At 37.1% G+C, this 20105-nt stretch overlaps 1 protein-coding gene across 3 annotated transcripts in view; it reads right to left on the bottom strand.

The window, feature by feature from the left end:
* The window catches only part of LOC140666848 (uncharacterized), a 199769-nt gene that overhangs the window by 69473 nt on the left and 110191 nt on the right, over positions 1-20105 (bottom strand). For 2 of the 3 annotated variants that reach the window (XM_072894389.1, XM_072894391.1), the window contains one exon: positions 1559-1618. The exons of the other annotated variant lie outside the window; for it this stretch is intronic. In XM_072894389.1, the coding sequence (XP_072750490.1) occupies positions 1559-1618 (60 nt within the window). The remainder of the gene's footprint in view (positions 1-1558; positions 1619-20105) is intronic. 3 annotated transcript variants of the gene reach the window in all.

Below are 20105 nucleotides of genomic sequence, written 5' to 3'. Positions count from 1 at the left end.
GAGTGAGTGAGTGAGTGAGTGAGTGAATGAGAGAGAGAGAGAGAGAGAGAGAGAAATTTTAAATTGGATTGATAACGTGCTAATGAGTTTCGCAAATTATCGCCTCGCGTGAATTCTGTACTGACATATGCTCGATATTTTTCGTTTTATATTGAAACATCTAACCAATTAATAATTACGCGATTAAATAATGCCGTGGTTGTTTTACTCGTGAAAGCATCATCAAACGATTAATTTATGAAAATCTTTTTTAAATTCCAATATGTTATGATAAATATCACATAGAGGATATTTTTTGTTAATTTTTATTATGCATTTAATATCAAATATATATATATATATATATACTATATATATATCTTTTTTTTTCAAAAAAAAGCTCAATTTTAAATTATCGAAAAAAGATTTAAGGTATATAAAGATTCTAAAATACTTTATAAAGGCTTGATTTCAAATGTAAACAAAAAAAAAATAATTTATAATAAGCCATGTAAAAAATGTAAAAAAGTATGCGTCCTTGTAATTTTAAATTATTTTACAGTATATTTAAGTTGCATATCAAGCTTGTAATACGTAGCACGTGAGAAAATCTTTACTGACACGAGTGTTTTAATCATTGTATTCGATAACACATATACAAGTCTTTTCTTTTCTCTTAACTGATTAATATTCGAACCCTTGTATTAGAGTCGAGAGGAAGTTTCCGGGAAAGTGACACACGTCCAAGACGGCGAATTAATTAGTCGGCGGACGAACTGATGAAGCCATTAATTACACCGGTTCGAGCAGTCCTCTTGTCTTGCGGACCACCTTGTAAGCAGTGGTCGAACCCGAAATCTCGAACGCGATAAAACGGCGAGTACTATCGCTCGGGTGAACCTGGGACGTTACGGGACGAAACTTGGACGAAACCAGACAATGGTACTCCATTAAGAGGGCTTTCATCTTTGGGGAACGAAGTCGGTCGAGTAGCTTGACGATCCACGATACTTAACCTCAGCCATTCCTACGTTCTCGCTTCTTGTCACGACAGGCCGAGCTTTTATATATATATATAGATATTATAGGTCGTGATTTTAAACTCGACTCCGATTTTTAAGCTCGCTTCTTACACGGAAGGAGAATATCGCGAAATGTAATCACAGAGAGAGGTTTTAAAACGCATCGAACAACAAGAGTTCTATTCGAAATGCTTGGCGAACAGAACGATATTTCTCGTGGAAAAATGAAATAATTTTTCGTAACAATGTGATGTCAAAACATCAATAGTTTTCGAATTATAATAAAGAAAAAAAAATTCATACTCTTGAACTTAAATCTTTAAATGCTTGATATTAAAAACTCGAAAGATTGCATAAGCAAATAACATTCAGTAAAATTTAATAAAAGTAAAGCCATTTTAATTTAATAAAAGTAAAATTCTTTTAATTTTTTTTATGGGACTTATCATTACATATGTATATAATGTTACATCATTAATCAAAATAACTCTATATTTTAAAACTGCGCATTTAAGACTAATGGACATATTAATTATGCCAAATAAATGTCAACTCACCGAACGCGCTCTGGAAATGTCGAAATTCAACTTGGATTGTTTCGTGGTGACTCGGTGACGCTGAGAAAAAAATACAAAAAAGTCCGTATTAATCTCAAAAATGTCGACAAAAATGTTGGAATTATCATAGACAAGAGAGAGAAAGAGAGAGAGGGAGAGAGGGAGAGAGATAAAGAGAGAATAACGCAATAAAATGAAATTATAGATTCATGCTTTCAACGACAAATTGAAATATTTCCAACATAACAATGGTATACTGTTGCCACATGCGTGTGTGTGTGTGTATATATATATATATATATATATATATATATATATATATATATATGCATATATATGCATTATATTAAAACGCGACAATAAATATTATATGCTCCATGTACATTTGTGTTGTATGTTAAAAATGTTAATCATATTACAAAAGATATAATATTTATCGATCTAATTACTTTTATTTGTATTTCAATTAATCAATCATTATAAATTTGGTTTTAACACCCTCAGATTCTGAAGATATATTAGAATCACAATGATAATAATAGAATAATAGAATGTTTATCTAATACGAAAATGAGAGAATAATGTCCGTCTACAGTATAAATATACAATCAGAGATTATGATTGTTGTTACTTATTCAAGCGTACGCTTGCACGTGAAAGCGCTATTGTTCGTATATACACGCAAAATGTTGGACAGGAAACGGACATGTTCTAAACCGTATCATGGAAAAGCAAGCATCGCTTGCTCTGATCAACGCGAGAGCATAATTCCGCGCGGCCTCGACCAGATGCGGTGCGATTACCTATCACCGCATTACGATACATTATTCACGACTTGGAAAAAACCAAGAGAGAACCGTAGCCGTAACAAGCAAGTCGGACCTGGTCACGAGGCGAGTATCTCGCTGGCAAAATCCGAACTAAATCGCACGATTCTTTAGCACAGCTCCCTCCTGGATCTTTGCTCTGTGGATCTCGACGATTCTCGATACCGCACCTACACTGGCGCGATCGTACCTGCTTGCTCGTTGCAGAGCAATGGCGAAGAAATGGAGCGAACAAGAGAAGAGGTAGAGAGAGAAGGAAAGAATGAAATTGCAGGAAGAGGAGGATGGTAAGGAAAGGTGCAGGAACGTTACGTAGATACTTCCAATTCGATCTGCGGTCTAAGCCTTTAATGCCTGCTTATTCGCTCGCCTGGAAGAGGATCCTGAAGAGGTATCTAAACTTTCCGAATGCTCCCCGGAAGAGAGCTAAACGCCGAACGGTTTTGCTACCACTAGGGGAATATTTCTTCTCTTCACTGATTAAGTCGTGGCAATCGGTGAGGATCGGTTGCCAATCGTTAAGCGAATTACGCTTCATGATGTCGATATATCAACATTCATTTCAACGAAAATAAAAATGAAAAATCTAAATAAAACTTACATAAGAAGTCGTAATTATGCTTTAAACTCTAACATTTTTATTAAAATTAATTTACGCGTCGAATTATACTTTGAGGTTTATCTAACATAAGCCATTTGTACGTTGACAACTAACAATAAGTCATACTGCATACATGAATGGAACGTTTGACAATATCGACATTTGACATATTCATGTATTATCAAATGACTGCATTTATGTTCGAATAGAATAAAACCATTTCGTTTCGGCATTTGACTTGCATTACTTTTAAATAAACTATACGCATGAGGCACATTTATTTTGAACTCCCTAAATAAATTTGAATCTCGGTGAATTTAAATTTAAAACGTTAAATGTGGAAAAATGAAATAAAAAATGTGCGCACATGTGTGTTCTACATATCTGCTGCTATTTTGACTAAATTTACGAAATATATATAAGAAAGACGAAAAGATAAATAAATTCGTACAACGATCTTGTGTTAATCGTGGAAAACGATTCACTACGTAATACTTAACATTTTAACGGAAATTTGGAACGTTGCAATTCTTCAAGTAGTCGGAAATAATTTTTGCCCGGATATCTCCATCGGCAATGTAGTGAAATTGTGGAGCCCATCCACTATGCAGAGAAAGAGAAAGAGAAAGAGAGAGAGAGAGAGAGAGAAAGAGAATGAGAAACGAGTCCAAAGAGATCGCGGGCATTACAACGTGTACTCCGACATCGACTCGACTTTCCGCCGGAAAGAAAAAAGATGCGGGCGAGCTCGAAAAAGGGAGGCAAAGCGAGCGAGCTTTATATCCCCTGGATATCGGCGATTGTGTTTTTTGTCAAGGATCGAAAGTGCCTCGTCTACCCACACCGGTGCGCTTTGACGTTTAACCGGACGCTTATCGATTGCGGAATTTATTTCTTTTCGTATCTCTCCAGTCTCCGCCACCATTGTCCGCGCTCTCGTTCTCTCTCTCTCTCTCTCTCTCTCTCTCTCTCTCTATCTATCTTTCTCTCCGTCTCTATCTAGTCACCCTCCCTTCTGCATCCCCAATGTCGCTCTCTTTATCCCGAATCACCCGGCCAGGCAGACCGGTCTCTCATTCCCATTTTGTTTCCGTTCCCCGACGGCTGTACAGATAGGTGAGATTAAGCCCCGCGATGGCGCGGCTGCGGTTATCAGGAGATTGCATTTTAGCATAATGGCTACGAGAGGCCGCATTGTAGCTCTGTTTTGAGGGACGCGCTGTGATGTCGTTGCGCCGTGATGGGTGTCGGAACATTCATCATGGGCCAGGTAGGTATTTTTGCTTTTTCCCCTCCTTCCTCTCCTTCCCTTCCTCCAATTTCTCCTCTCGTTCGCTCTCGCGCACGTCTCTGTGCGTATACGCGTGTGTATGGATCGTGTGTGAAATGCGTTTTCTCTACGATATTGCAAGAAAGAATATATTGTAATGAATAAAATGTATTTTCATATAAAACATTCCCGATGACCATTTTCAATTTTATCGCACATTTTATGTAACTAAAATTGGCAAGATAATTCGATTAATTGACAATTTACGAAGCGCAAATTAAATATATGCGTAATGTTAAATATTTTTGTTGCATATATTACAATTATCGGGTAAACATTCAACCACCATCAAAAGAGTAATTGGGCAATGCGCTATCTCGCCATCGTTGCTTGTACAGCTAATATTATTAAGGCGGGCACCGATTTGGTAAGCACTATGTTTGTGTAATACATCAATCGCGACGCCGAACAGACTTGCGCGTCGATGATGCTCGTTCAATTAAACATTTCAGGCTAATTCCGGTCTATGCGATGCATATGCATGCGTGTGCATACGCTTCACGGTGTATCCAATGTGCGCGGCTATATATGCTAATCGCGCATACTCTCAGGTTTACTCGTTTGTGCAACCAGAAAGAGCGAACATGCTTTCATGAAATATATATCGTACTTAAAAACAATTTAATGCAATATCAATATTTATTCTCGATAAAATATCCGCTTAAAACATTATTGAATTTGCAATCCACGAAAAAAATACCACTTTTTTTTACATACATCAACAATACAGAATTATAAGTCTTTATGAGGAAATAACTAATTCGTTAGATTATTATACGCTATTGAATTTTTTGAATTCCCAAGTCGATATATCGTATAAATTTACGCGATCACTATCACTTTCTTTCACATTAAGTCCTTATTAAAATTAATCACTTTAATTAAAATTAAATATCCATCAATCTATTGCGCTCTCTCTCTCTCTCTCTCTCTCTATCTCTCTCATTTTTATATTCAAATAATCTCTAATGGAGGAAACACACCGATTCATGAAATATTGATTATTTTGCTTATCAGAAAATTAATAAACAAGAGAATTAATTGTATTGATTACACTGAACGATATAATAGAGCTATTATTTAATAAGGGAATAAGAAATAATAATAGCGCGCGCAAAAATATCAATTGTAACAATAGATTTTTCAAGTAACGATTTGTGAAACAGTTCATAAAGTATGAATAAGGACGGATCGATAATTAATTACAGTTTCAATCAGAGATTGAAAATAATACGTGGTTATTATCGACTACAAATATCACTCAACATTTTTAATAATATGTCGATATAAAGTATTGTACAAAAAATTACTATGTATAATATCTATTTTCCCTTAATTAAATTCATATGCATGTTTTGCTTCAAATTGTTTACATGTCTATAATAAGTAATGTTTTCCACAAATAATCTCTCTAAAACATTTCACGCGACACATATTTAATTCTGTATCAGCGGTGTAAACAAAATTTATTAAATATATAAAACTACTATATATAACTACGATATATTGTATAATAATGTTACTTATAACTGCGAGTGTTTCTGGTATTTATAACATAATTCATACCCTTCATCATTACTCTCGCATATTATCATTCTTTAACATTAATTTTTTACAGTTAATGACTTCTGTTACAATTATCGATAAATTAAAATGTATACATATTTTGCGCAATAATCCATGGAATATTTGGTATATTATCGTTGCCATAACTCGCGTCTTCCCAACAATAATTTTATATATTATCGATAATATTATTATTCAGTAATACTATCAGTTAAACGATGTATTAATATTATCAGTAATATTATATGTATAGTTGGATAATTTCTTGCAAATGCAAAATATTAACTCATAGAATTATTTATATATTTATATCACATAAATATATAAAATCTTTCTTCATTAATTTCATTCTCTTTATCTTTTACACTTATATATCTTCATTTATTTATTTATAATTCAATCATTAATACAAAACGCATCCTTTTCCGACTGATCTGACTGACAATCATATTTTCACAGTTTCCATAATTCTCATTAAAATAACTTGCTCTGTTTTTTTCATTAATTCATATTATCACTCAATTAATACACAACGCTATTAGTCATTGAGAAGAAACATCTTAAAGATATCTACATGATATATTTTTAATCACGTAATATGTAACAGCAATATCTCCTTTATACACTCAACCGATTAAAACGTAAAGAAAGTAGCTATATAACATACGAGTACATCGGATATCCATAAAAGTTTTCGATTCTTCGGCTCCTACATCTCGCCTTACCGGAGAATAAGGTGGCTGCAACGCCGTTGCATATAATACGATCGGCCGGGAAATAATGACCGTAACCCCGACAATCGCAACGCGTATACGCCCGGGCGCAGCCGGCACCGAATAAATAATTCAGAGTCTACTTCGGCGCGCAGACGGTGGCGGCTCGAAAAACTTTTAAATGACTTCTGACGAAAATAGTGGTTCAGCCGCGGCATAAGCCGGAACACGTCGTCGGTGGGCCGAGGATACCCGGAAAGGCAGACGAGCAGGGATGAGACGAAAACGGCGCAAAGAGGGGAAAGAGAGAGAGAGAGAGAGAGAGAGAGAGAGAGAGAGAGAGAGAGAGAGAGAGGGAGAGAGGGAGAGAAACACTCAGCAGCTTGTAAATTTGATTTAGCCGAGCTCTCTGTAGCGTACATCGTATCCTGCGAAGTTACGGTTGCGTGGCTCTCGGCTGGTTATAACGAATTCGGGATCGTCGAACGAGGGACGACGGATGGCCGGAGGACGGGGAATGGAACGAGGGGGTGGAGACGGAACGAGCGATCTGGGGGATGGCGGGGCACAACGACGCGTCGCGGGTATAATATGCCTCGGCGGACTTGAAAACATTTACGCGCGCGTTCGCACGCGAATAAACACGTGGTGGAGAATGAACGAGAGGAAAAGGTGGATGTGGAAATTAATCGGCGCGAAGCTCTGTTTTTTTGCCGATGGACCTCGATCTCTTCTATGGTCAAGAAGAAATCCACGTAAGTAACCAATTATAGTAGTGCGCACGCGCGCAGGCCTCCTGTGGGAGTAGGATAAAATACAGTGAACGTGTATGAATGAGATTGCAGAATGAGAAGCTGAATCAGATTTTATCTTAACATCATGCACACCGATTTGCTTCCATTCATATCAACTTAATCTATTAATTCTCTCCCGATTGTTTAGAAAGCAGTCATGCGCGATACATCACTGTATTTTTTTTATATGGGAATAATTTTTTTTACAATAGTTCAATTCATTTTTCAATTTACTTTTCTATTTATTAATCATTACTCGATAGTTTTAATATGAATACGGTAATAATCTTAAAATTTGACTTAAGAAGATAGAGCAAAAGACATTTGTATTTCAATTCTGTTGACTGTCAATTATGATAAAATTCTGATGCAATTCTTTATCGCAAATTCTACACATGGCACGGTGGGCGATGGGCAATGATGCGTCGAGCGTATGACACGCCTCGTCGAGTCCGAAAACAGCCGGACGCATTTTACACGAAGCGACCGGAAGACTGAGAGAAACGGAAATTATTCGGAGAGAACTCCTTTTTTCAGCACCGACCTCCGGCGTTATGTCCGGCATGATAAAAAGCCGCTCGAGATGTGCCGTCAGACGTGGCGTATTCAGTCTTTGTGAAAATTTCAAACTCTTGTAAGAAAAGAGATGCTTTTATTTGAAATCAAAGATTTTTTCTTTTCTTTTATTTCTGATAGTTTTTACGATCTATTCACAGAACTACCCTTGAGTTTTATAATAAATCAACGTATTAGAAACGAAGGAAATTACGTCAAAACGTAAAAATCATAAATTTACTCGCGCTTCAAACGCATAAAGTTTCGTAAAAATCGTATGGGGACGATTTTTGCGCGGATGTTTTTCGACAGTGAAAATGCCGCGCGTTTCCTAAGTGGAAGTAGCACGAACGAGGTCAGACGAGGTGAGGATAAATCATACCTACATTACCCGCGGCGGTGGCTAACTCCGCGAGCAATAAGGTTTAAAAAAGTTTAAGGGCAATACTTATAAATAACGAATAACCTGAATGCATAATACAGAAGCAAGATGGAAAGAAGTGCAAGAAGATGAGGAGAAGCAAACTGACGACGATGGGCAAGAAGAGAGAAAAGGAGGAGGGAACGTGATATGCCTCGGTGGATTCGAAACTAAGAAATGGACGGTAACGACGAGTGCAAGAGCAGCAAGGACGGAGGCGGAAATTAATCGGAGAAAATCTCTGCTCCCGTCGGCTTTAAGCGGCCCCTTCCGCCCGGTGAAAATTATTTACCGAAAGGATTGGTGCGCGCGCCTCCTTTTCCCGTCGGATGAATTTCGAGACGGTCCGCTCGGTGATGCGGAAATTTCAAAAAGAAAAAAAAAGAAAAAGAGAGAATGCATACGGCGAGAACGGAACTTTTCCCCTCTCTCTTTCTCGATTTGTTTTAAGCCACGTACACATTCAACCAAGCTTCTGGAAGAGATAACATAATTTGGCATCCTGCTGAAATAGCAGAAGTGTAATCTTGTACGAGAAATGTGATTGCTTTTATATGTAATTTATAAAATTTTACATGTTTAAAGATCATAATTTGGGTAGAGAATAGAACGGATATATATCACAGCAGAACGACCAGCTGTATCTGGCGTTTCCAGTTCGCAGCTCATTTATAAACCATATGGTTAAAATGTCCCCTGCGCATATGAGAGAGAGAGAGAGAGAGAGAGAGAGAGAGAGAGAGAGAGAGAGAGAGCGAGGGGGTGGGGATTGAATCGTTCGGCTTATGCGGTCCGGATCCGCGCGTGCCTAAGTGTGGATGTGGCTTTACACAACGCACGGCGACGATATGACGAGGCTGTCGCAAAGCTCCCTTTCGGTGCCACTTTTCGCCCTGCCACGCCATGACCACGCAATATACATATTCGGAGTAATGGAATACTAGAGTGAATAGCAGTAACCGTGTTGTATGAGAAACTCGGAGAGTTTCATACACATCTTCAACTTCGAAACGATGTTACGTCATAATTCGAGATATTGTAAATTTGTGCTTCACGTCACAGTTATTACTCTAGACCGAAAAAAAAAAATTCTGAAATCACATGTAAAGAGATAATTTATCTTGGATAATTACTACTATTATTACTAAAATAAAACAGTACAGGAGAGATTTTTACGCTCGCCCTTTTCATTGCGTTTTAAAATATATACTTATTTTGACGTAAAAATAAAAACAAATTGAATTCCGCGGTAATTAATTGACATTAAAATAACGTTATAAAAATAATAAAAGATTGTAGATACAAGACACCCTTTTCACACGAACGGATCGATCAAAGCTCGGATTGGCCTCTCGTGCAGGGACAGCATAATTCAGCCAGTCTTAATATATTCCAGGGTGTGTAGTCTCGCGCAAAATATTTGACACGCGCGGTATAACGAAATTAACGCGCATACGTAAGTAGCGTTAAATCAATAGTGCACGTTGCACCGGTATTAGAGACGCCAATGCATAATACATAAGAGAGGGAGAAGAGAGACATAGAGAGAGAGAGAGAGAGAGAGAGAGAAAGACCAGTATATAGTACCGAGTGTGCGGACAAAATGCGGCCACCGGATCTCGTCGATAAATGTGCCTGATCGTTTGTGCGTCCAAATTTTTCGACGTCGAACGATTGTTTATAATCGTATCGGGTACAACCGCGTAACCCCGTGAACTCCATTTCCGGCCCGATAAATCATGCGCGCGGTTTCGAATTTCAACCTCGTGTGATAATAGCCACCAAACAAGACTATTTGGACGGTTATCACGCGCGAGCACAAAGTATAAACAAAAAAAAAAAAAAAATAAATAAAAAATACAAGAAATGGGTGATCGAGAATTATTGAGCAGCTGGATTGGAATAAACTCGATATAATTCGCGGAATTATTTGATTATTAGAACGGAAAAATAAGAAAGCTTAATCGCAGGAAGGGAAGAGAAGCAAAATAAGGGTAATATGGTCAAGAAGAAAAAGATGAGAGAGAAAAGGACGTCGAGTCTCGGGAGAGAATTACCACTTCGCGATTCTCTCGATCGAAGTGCGAGAATGGAACGACAGTTAATCAACAGGAGGAAAGAGAAAGAGAGAGAGAGAGAGAGAGAGAGAGAGAGAGAGAGAGAGAGAAACAGACGAAGAAGAATAGGGGGAAGGGAGACCACTTTTTATCACCGCGGTGCATTTTGTTCCGCGAGCTAAAATCGGAGAAGCGACGGCGCGCCAGCGGTTTTATCGATGGAATTTCGTTTTCTCGGAGAACGTTTGAGGAATCGTTTCGCGATTCCACGTCGCGGCGACGGCGGGAGGGATGGCACGATAGAGAACGGAGAGTGGAATAAAACGTCGAGGGGACGAGAGGGGAGGGGATACACGCACTTTAAGGGAGAAAGAGCAGACGGGGAAAATGGAGAGAAGCTCGCCGCGCGCGCGAAGGAAAAGATCGATGGGTGGTGGGAAAAATGTGCACCGAAATTTATATAACGAAGAATTCCATTATGCCGGGCTCGATATCCCCGAGATAGTGTAGTGGGGGATTGTATGCGTGTTATATACATATATGTATATATATATATATATATATATATATATATATATCTATATATATACATATATACCGGAATATCGAGCGGCGTGCTTCATCGACCGAGATAAGATCCGTTTACATTTGCCTCCCTCTTTACTCCCCTCCCTTTCTGGCTTCGTGCATGAATCACGACACGCCCGTAAGTTCTCCGTGGGACCGATTTTTCGTTTCGTCTACATCCGCGAGATCGTCTTTGAGACGTGAGCGGAATCTCGCGCTCACGTTGCGGCTCGTAGATCGCGAGAGATCGAGAGAGCGAAACGAGCTGCGAACTGAATGAACGAAGCGCGTCCGGAGACCGGACAATGCACAACGATGAATAATAGATCCGCAAATAAATTCCGTTCTCTCTCTTTCTCTCGAATGGGAGAAGATTTATAGCGAGTGGACCGTAAGACAGTGAAAAATGTACGGACGCTATACGGACTCCTCATCGCCGTGAGCGGTAACTAGAGGACAAGAGGGATTCTTTCGCGGAGAATTTAAGCGTCGATAAGTTGTATCGAGCCCAAAGTCTGGATTACAAAAGCATCTTACGTGGCCGCAAGTCTTTCGAAAGGCTTCGAGAGAAAGAATCTTATTATCTCACAAAATAATCTCCCAGAATACAATAAGATAGTCGTTCAGTAATGAAAAATATGAGTATAAGATGAGTATAAATAGACATACTCAATGAATAAAGTAATCATAATAGGAAAAAATTAATGAATATAAAAAACACTTGTAATAGTTAATTATATAAAAAATAAAAAGACATTAATAATAAAATAGCGAAACATAAATAAACAATAGAAATTAATTTCTACGTTAGCGGTATTTATTTTGAATGTATAAATCTATAAAGAATTAAAGTACTACAGATTAGATAAATTGTCAATGTTTTGGATTTAATTCTATCAACAAAAGATAATTTTCTAGTATAAATTTGTAGATAACATTCCGGAGAACTACAATGAAAATAGAGTAAACTGCGATAAAAAAAGAAAAGTTTAATAAATTCATAATGCTGAATCTACTCGGAATGGCTATCGAATAATTAGCATTTTTTACTCAGCGATATGTCTAATCGTCGTCAGATTAGACGAGCAAATGTTATGACGTCGCGACGGCAGCCGCAATCGCGGCCACATGGGGTGGAATCAGTTTAAGCAGGAGAAACCCGTTGAATTTTTGATGAAATTCTGAAAATTCGCGCGATCCTTTTCCGACTTCGTATACCGTCAGCTCGAGCGGGTCACGGGACGTGTTACCGACGTCGTCAGATTGAATTTTAACTCGAGAGCGAAGTCGTCCCGACCGCGACGTATATTCTCTAACCCCCCGTGATCGCCGAATTTGCAAAGCTAAGCGGAGAGCGGGATCTCTTCTTGATTAAAAAGATAATTCGATCGCAGACGCTTCACCTTTTCATGGAATTGAAATGTTTCGGATGCCTCAATATTTCTCTCCGTCTTTCATTTTCTTATCGATTGATTTATTGCATTGTAACGGCCGTACGCGCGGAGGAATGCCTTAATTAAAAGTTGTAACTATTTCGAGACTCTGTGTAATTATGAATATAGATAGAATATATCTGGATTTCTCCTACAAATACATTGTACTCTATAAATATACGAAAAAAAATTCCCCGGCATTGCACATTGACAAAATTTATATTGGTCACAACGTACGTTTGTTTTGTACAAAGATTATAATAATATAATTCGTATATTTTTTTTATAATATTCAAATTAATTGGGTAATTTTCTATAAATGAGAAGTACGTATTAGCTTTTGAAGTTCTTTATGAGAATAAAATATATATGCATTTCACGAGTAACCTTTTTAATTTTCTTGCATGTATGTTACGTATAAAATAAAGATTATTTTATCTCACATATTGTAATATTTAATTACCTCATTATAAGGCGATAAAAAATGCAACAAAGGAATAATATATATAATAATTTAATTTATTTTTTAAAATGTTAAACTTACTTTTTCAATGTTTATTTCTATAAACATTTTGCTAACTGTATCTAAAGCGTTCAAAGGTAAATCATTCAAAGATCTAAAATCGTGTATCTTCGATCTCGTAACAAGAGATTCGTGCGGTCGTAGAGAAGTCACGTATGCAACATAGTCGAGACTGATTGTATTTTACCACGAATCGATATTTACCCACTCGATCCCGCTCTATCGTGCTCTACATACAAAGGTGCCGATTTCTCTCCCATGTTCCGATTTCATCGCGAGTGGTACCCCCATGAAAATCAAACTTTCGTTGTGTACGCTATCAACTTTTTGTCATTCCGAATAAAACACCTGGACTATTATCATCACGTAGCACTATGATTGTTTAAAAAATGATAAGATACTGAAGTCACTTCTAATCAGAGATGAGCGAGGTAAAATATATCTGTATATGACAATCAATGAAAATTAAAGTTTGACAAATTTTGTATGTATTATATATTTAAAAAGTCAAAAAATAAATAATTTAAACAAATATGTAGAATATATTATCTTTCTACATTTTTTAATCAATATTTAAAAAATAGCTTTTTTAAAAAAGTTTTGCCTTTATTCTTTAAACGTTTAAACGTTTGTTTGTATCGCATTTCCCATTATTTCTGCAACTAAAATTATTCAAATCGTTCGTCAAACTTCCAAAGTTGATTGAATAAATTAACATGTGTATATGTGTGTGTTTGCGAGTTCAACGGCTCAAGGTAATAAAAACTTCTTTGATTGACAATTTTTTGCGAGTGACGTTCAAACATTAAAATTAAATAAATAGTATATTTTTACACACACAGAACATCAATGTTAAAATTTTCTTTTGGATCAAACTGACGACGGTTCGAAATTACATTTTGATTAAATTCTGTTTGGTGTCGATCGTGGCGATCGTTCAAAGTCGTGCGGGATGAAACGTGTATCCACTCAAGATGTCAACTATAAAAATTTGCTCGGGCGCGTTCGACAGACACCGTGGACGATGTAATCGACACAATACATACATGAGCCGTAGACCAGAAATTACGATCCGTGAACGTTCGACGATACGAACGAGAATCGAATGAAGCCGGATATATCTTCGTGGAAATTCGCACCATGGACGTTTTACGTCTCGTTGTATCGAAATGAAAATCTCCGAAAGTAAAGCCCGGTCGCGATCTAATCGACGGTACGCAAATTACATCGAGAATATACGGATTCCATTTTCACAAAACAGAAGCAGTCTTTCGCTTTTGTCGAAGCTATAATCGCGAGCACGATATAATCGACAAACTAACTCTTCGCGAGACGTAAAATAATAATTCTTCATCGGTTAACCATTATCCTCAAAACTATCCTATAAATAATTCTCTCTTCTTTTACAATCGTATTTTTTAACAATCCTCGAGAAAAGAACTAAAAAATTGAATTATCCCACAGAGATAATAGAATGCTCTTTAAAATTGCAAGAAATTAAATACATCACATTTTGCACGTCTCCACATTTCTATTATTATTACTGTCGTTATTTCATCGTTCTCTTTTTTTTCTTTTTTTTTACATCTATGAGAGTATTCTGCATGTTTACACTTAATAAAGAAAGATGTTTTATTGAAAAAAAATAAGCTTATCCTCCCCCTTATCATTTTTCACGTCATTATCTAAGAATAATTTATTTCCACGTGCTTTTCTATTCGTATCCGGTTGGCTTTGACAAATGTTTCTTTATTGACGTCCAAAGCTCAACGTACATATGTTCCATCGGATGTTCACCGTCGTGATCTTTTTTCATCGTCGACCGTATATAGATGGGACAGCCGACCGGATGGCGTTAGCTCGGGCCCCGAGTGATAAATCGTCTAATTATCGGTCGTTTTCTCCGCGGGATTGTTGCTGCGATGGATAGGAAATGCGAGTTGCTCCGCCGAGCGTTTACTCGCGTTAATTGCTGCATCAGCGATCCGCGTTACGACCTTTCTCTCTCTCTCTCTCTCTCTCTCTCTCTCTTTCTCTCTCTCTGTCCCTACTGGCTCGTAATTGAATTGCATTTTTCGTTACCGCGCGGAAGGATCCACGATTGTCTAGGGACGCGCGCGACTTTCGCAATTGTATCGTTGCGAGAGCCAATCGATGAATAATATACGGCGAAATTGTACGCAAATACATCTCTTCATCTCGGATTTACAACTAATTTTTTCGCGAACATGCGTCTTTCAAAGATATTTCTCTTTATTTAACCTCTAAATTTCTGTATATGTACCGGTTATGTAAAATTATACAACAATTAAGATAGAAAAAAAATGTTTGAAATATAAATAAATAAATTTAATAAAAAATATAAAACATTAAACATACAGAAAATGATTCTTATTATTAATTTATATCTAAAAATTGAAACAAATAAATATAAATAATGTATATATATTAGATTTTAATTCTTATACGTTTCACGTCAAGTCTTCAGCTAAATAAGAGCTAGAACGTAAAAAATAAAAAGATAAAATGTAAAGAGATAAAAAAAAAATCTCGTATAAAAGTACTACAAAATAAAAAAGCTAAGTAATATAATATCCCTATAATATACGATATCCCGAATGAATTTTGCTTCACAAGCGCATTATCTTTAAAATTTACCGCCGGATGAATAATGAATGGATCGTCCTTGCATTGTCTTCCCTTCTGATCCGCATTATGTCACTTTGGATACGTGTCCAAGGGCGGAGAATAAAATCGAGAGAGAAAGAGAGAGAGAGAGAGAGAGAGAGACAGAGACAAAGAGAGGTATAGCGTGCGTGCACGCGCGCCATAGCGAATGCTATTCCATAAAACGAAGCGTGACAGCGTTTCGAAGTACGAGCCGGCCCGTAATAATAGTCAGCCGTATATGTCGGCTAATCCAATTGATCGTGCGCTAAAGTGCGTTATTATCGCCTTACACTTTCCACTCTGAAACATTGTTACGTCGCGGACATTATGTCATGCCGCATAAGGGCACGCATTCACGCATACGCGCGTACACGATATCACTGACACTTATTGGGTCGTCTTCCGATCGCACTAAATTAGAAAATATTATACGTACCAAACTCGCGTTTATTTCAACACGCGCTGTTATTGTTGACTAATCTTTAAACGATGTTAAAGATAGTTATTCAGTCTTAGAATTGAAGAGAGAGAGAGAGAGAGAGAGAGAGAGAGAGAGATTTCAACGAATTAAATTACTAGAATAAATAAATAAAAGATTTTTTACTTGAAATTTTATACGTTTCAATCTGATGTACTTAGGGTTCGTTTTGCGAGTTTGTATCTGCCGAACTAACATCCTGCGGAACTTGGAAAGCTTCACTAAAGTGAAGGACCACATTGCATCTCCTAACTTTCTCGTTTCGCAAACGAGAGTAGCTAGACCGTCATGAGACTAAATCAAATAACGCAGAAAACGTTGGAAAACCAACTCGACAATATCTCGTCGGCGTGGAACAAGAAGGCGCATCGCGGTATCTCGTACGAGATGAACGTCGCTTATGAAAGAAACGTGAAATGAAAGAAAAGCATGTCTAGAATAATAAATCGTGCGCGGATGCGTTATTTTTCTCTCGCGGTCTCGTTATACATTTATTAAAGAGGTACAACTGCGTCTTGGTGTAATCATAACTTGCGCTCATCGTATCGCAAATGCTTTGCCCTCTTCCACAGGGAAAATGACGAATGTCGCGATCGTTCGAAAATCCCGCATCACGTGTACGATCTTTTCTCGTGATATCCATTGTCCTATGAACATTCCGCGCGTTTCTACGCCTTCTTGACGCACGTACGTGACTATCAACCGCGTATAAATGCGACCGCAGACTGCACCGTGCATTACCGATACTACAAGCAACAACGGCGAAGCTCTGAAATCCCTCGTCGAACGCATTCGGTGCATACGACGTTAATGCCTGATACTCGTCGACGACGACGACGATAACAACGCGCTCACGAAATAGAGGGTACATGCGCGTGCCGTATTTCTGTTTATACCTCAATAGATACGAATGACTGGGCGAGGCATAAAAGCGACAACGCATCCTCCTCCGCTCGCGCGAAGCCGTCCTCTTCCGTGTCCGTTTCATTTCAACGTCGCGTTTCTCCCCGTCCGGTGCCCGTGTTTGCGTGTCCCCCGCGTGTCGAAAAACTTCACGCTTTTTCTCTCCGCGAACTGCATCGTGTACCGTATACAGGAAGAGAAGGGAGAGACCGAAACGAAACGACGAGCGGGGACACGGGAGCGGTTCGAGATACCACCGAGGGCGTAAAATGGGGAGACTAGATTAACGGTGCTATTATATGAACCGAACGGCGCTTCTTGTGTAGTGCACGTTAAAAAGGCATTAACATTGTTGTTGATGATGATGTTGATGTTGTTGTTGTTGTTGTTGTTGTTGTTGTTGTTGTTACCTGCCGAGCATTGTTGAGCTCCTCTTTCCATATTTTCATGTTTTCAACACGCTCATTTCTGGCATATATAATCATGTAATCACGGTAGAAATATGTACAACAATAAACATAAAATATGTATTATATGTACAACTACGATAAGAGGTAGTAGCAATATTTATTTATGTAGATTAATCTTATCATACATTAACTCTATAAAAATTTAGATGTCATCAAAAATTCTTAAATTTTCATAGAGCTGCTTAAATAATATAATTATTTAATGTAAATGCAACGGAGGAGGTTATGAGATTGCAGCTAATAATTAAACTAGTCTATGTAGTATATATACACACATATATGTGTGTGTATAACAAAAAAACTTAAAAATATAAAATATAATTTAAGTTTAAAATTATCTAAAATATTTGCAATATATATTTTTATTATATACTTTAAGCATTCAATTAAAATTGAGCTATCTTTATTTAAATAATTTGGAATGAAAATACAGATAGCTGTCATTAATTCTCAATCATGTATTTTTTATAATAGCTATATGGATGATGCGTGGCTTTGTTTAGAATTGTTTTCATAGATAAAACAACATAAGATGTGCAACTGCAAGTACAAGAAAAAGAAAATGAGATTCTTACCGCCACGGAAACGCACCTGGAGCACACGCGTTTTTTGCGGGTTTCCATTTTCGCGACAGATCGCCAGGATTCGTATTTTTCTCTTTCTCTCTACGGCTCTCTTCGATTCGCGACGATGTGAAATTGATTGGACGGGACCATTTTTGTAATAACACTTCCGCAGATGTATCGAGATGTATCGAAAGTATAACGCGCGATCGAAATGAAATCGGGCCCGAATACTTTTGCAATGGAAGACTTCTTTCTCGAACACGATGATAACGATCGTGGGAAACGATCAACTTTATCGAAGTACCGTGAACTGATACTTTCTCGAATTATTCGTATTCGATATACAGTAGCTAGGTCGATCCGAGTTCTTGAATTCTGTTGAAACCTTTTAGTACCTTAGCGTATTCTTTCTCTCGACGCTATTTTCATTTTCTTGTTCCTTTAATTTGAATATTGTTCTGATTTTTGAAAATAATATATATATTTATTAATATCGTATAGATTTTTCTTTGTTAATTTATTTGTTCAATAATTTTCTATTGGCATTTTTACTGGGAAAATTATATATATAAAAGTTCTAACTTTTTTATATATTCTATTATACTTTATTTATATATATATATATATATATATATTATCTACGATATTATTTTATTATTTTTATGAAATAAACTTTCAGAAGCTATTTTATTTAACGATAGCAATTTCACGTGAGATGGAAAAAAATTAAATTTTTCTATCTTTTCGTACATTTTCTGTAGTTATCAAATCATATATAGATACATATATGTATACATATACGCAGAGAGAAACATACACATGAATGTCCAAAAATATGCAGCTGCAAGATATTAACATGCGAATTCTTTGGATTGCGCACAGTTGGTCGCATTTTTCATCACAAATCTATTCTCGAAAATTCAATAGAACGTCATTATAACACGGTAAACTGTATATATATATATATATTTCACTTCAATTATTTTACAATTGTATAATTATTCAAGCAGCATGATTAATCATTATCCGAAACTATGCCAGTAGCTAGAAGCACTAATGTATTTCCTAAAAGGAAAAGGGTTAATTACGTTTTCGCATTTACGTCGATTTACAGCAGTATCGTTGACGCGATTAACGACAGGACGATCGACAGGTGACAGCCAATGAGGCTCACGATTTACAACGACATCGATTCCGGCACACTTCGAATTCACCATCCAATCCTCTTTCGCGCCCACACCTTTATATCTTTTTGCACTCCGTGCTCGAGCTCGTGCTCGTAAAGCGTACGATTTCAATATCGCACGCGCGGACTCCTACGTAATTCGATTTCGATCTGACGGCGAGGTATGTCGCTTTTCCACTCTGTGAAACAGTAGAGTAGACTACATATATACGCGTGATGCCTCGCACACACGCGACTATTACAGTACCGCTCCTATCTATCATCCATAGATTTCACATAGTCATTAGTATACGTATTTTGATAAATATGAATTGAATTAATATTACATCGGACATATAATCTCAATTATAAAATAAACACTGTTTATGTGATTTTGTGACTATATACAATGGATAATAAAATAAAAATTCTTTGTTACGATTCTGTATGAGAAAAAAATAAATAGAAAAGAAGGATGACAAAAAGAAGTAAAAATGAAGGAAAAGAAAAGTTTTGTTTTGTATATATAAACTTTTCTCAAATTCCCATTCGAGTAATAAAACTTTCAAGGGGCGAGACTCACCCTCGTCTGCAATTATCTGTCCCATCTCCATTTGTCTCGTTCAAGTTAATGAAAGCAGTTTCATGGAAGTAGTATATTAATGGAAAATCGGTCGAAAGAGATCGCGGGGCAGAAAAAGAAGGATAAAAACACGCGCTTGAGCTTTTATTGCTCTGTTATTTCGTTACGAATTCATTGTCGAGCTCGTGCGATCGTGAAGTCGAATACACAATTATCTAATTAGCGCGGCAATTACGTCATCGGAATTTCATTGAGCGCGTTAAGCGGCCAGGTAAGGCAAGTACTACACGTATACACATACACACGCACACTCATATATATATAT

This window comes from Anoplolepis gracilipes, chromosome 6 (genome assembly GCF_047496725.1).
Source record: "Anoplolepis gracilipes chromosome 6, ASM4749672v1, whole genome shotgun sequence".
Lineage (NCBI taxonomy): Eukaryota > Metazoa > Arthropoda > Insecta > Hymenoptera > Formicidae > Anoplolepis > Anoplolepis gracilipes.
This window is presented reverse-complemented; position numbering and strand designations above follow the sequence as displayed.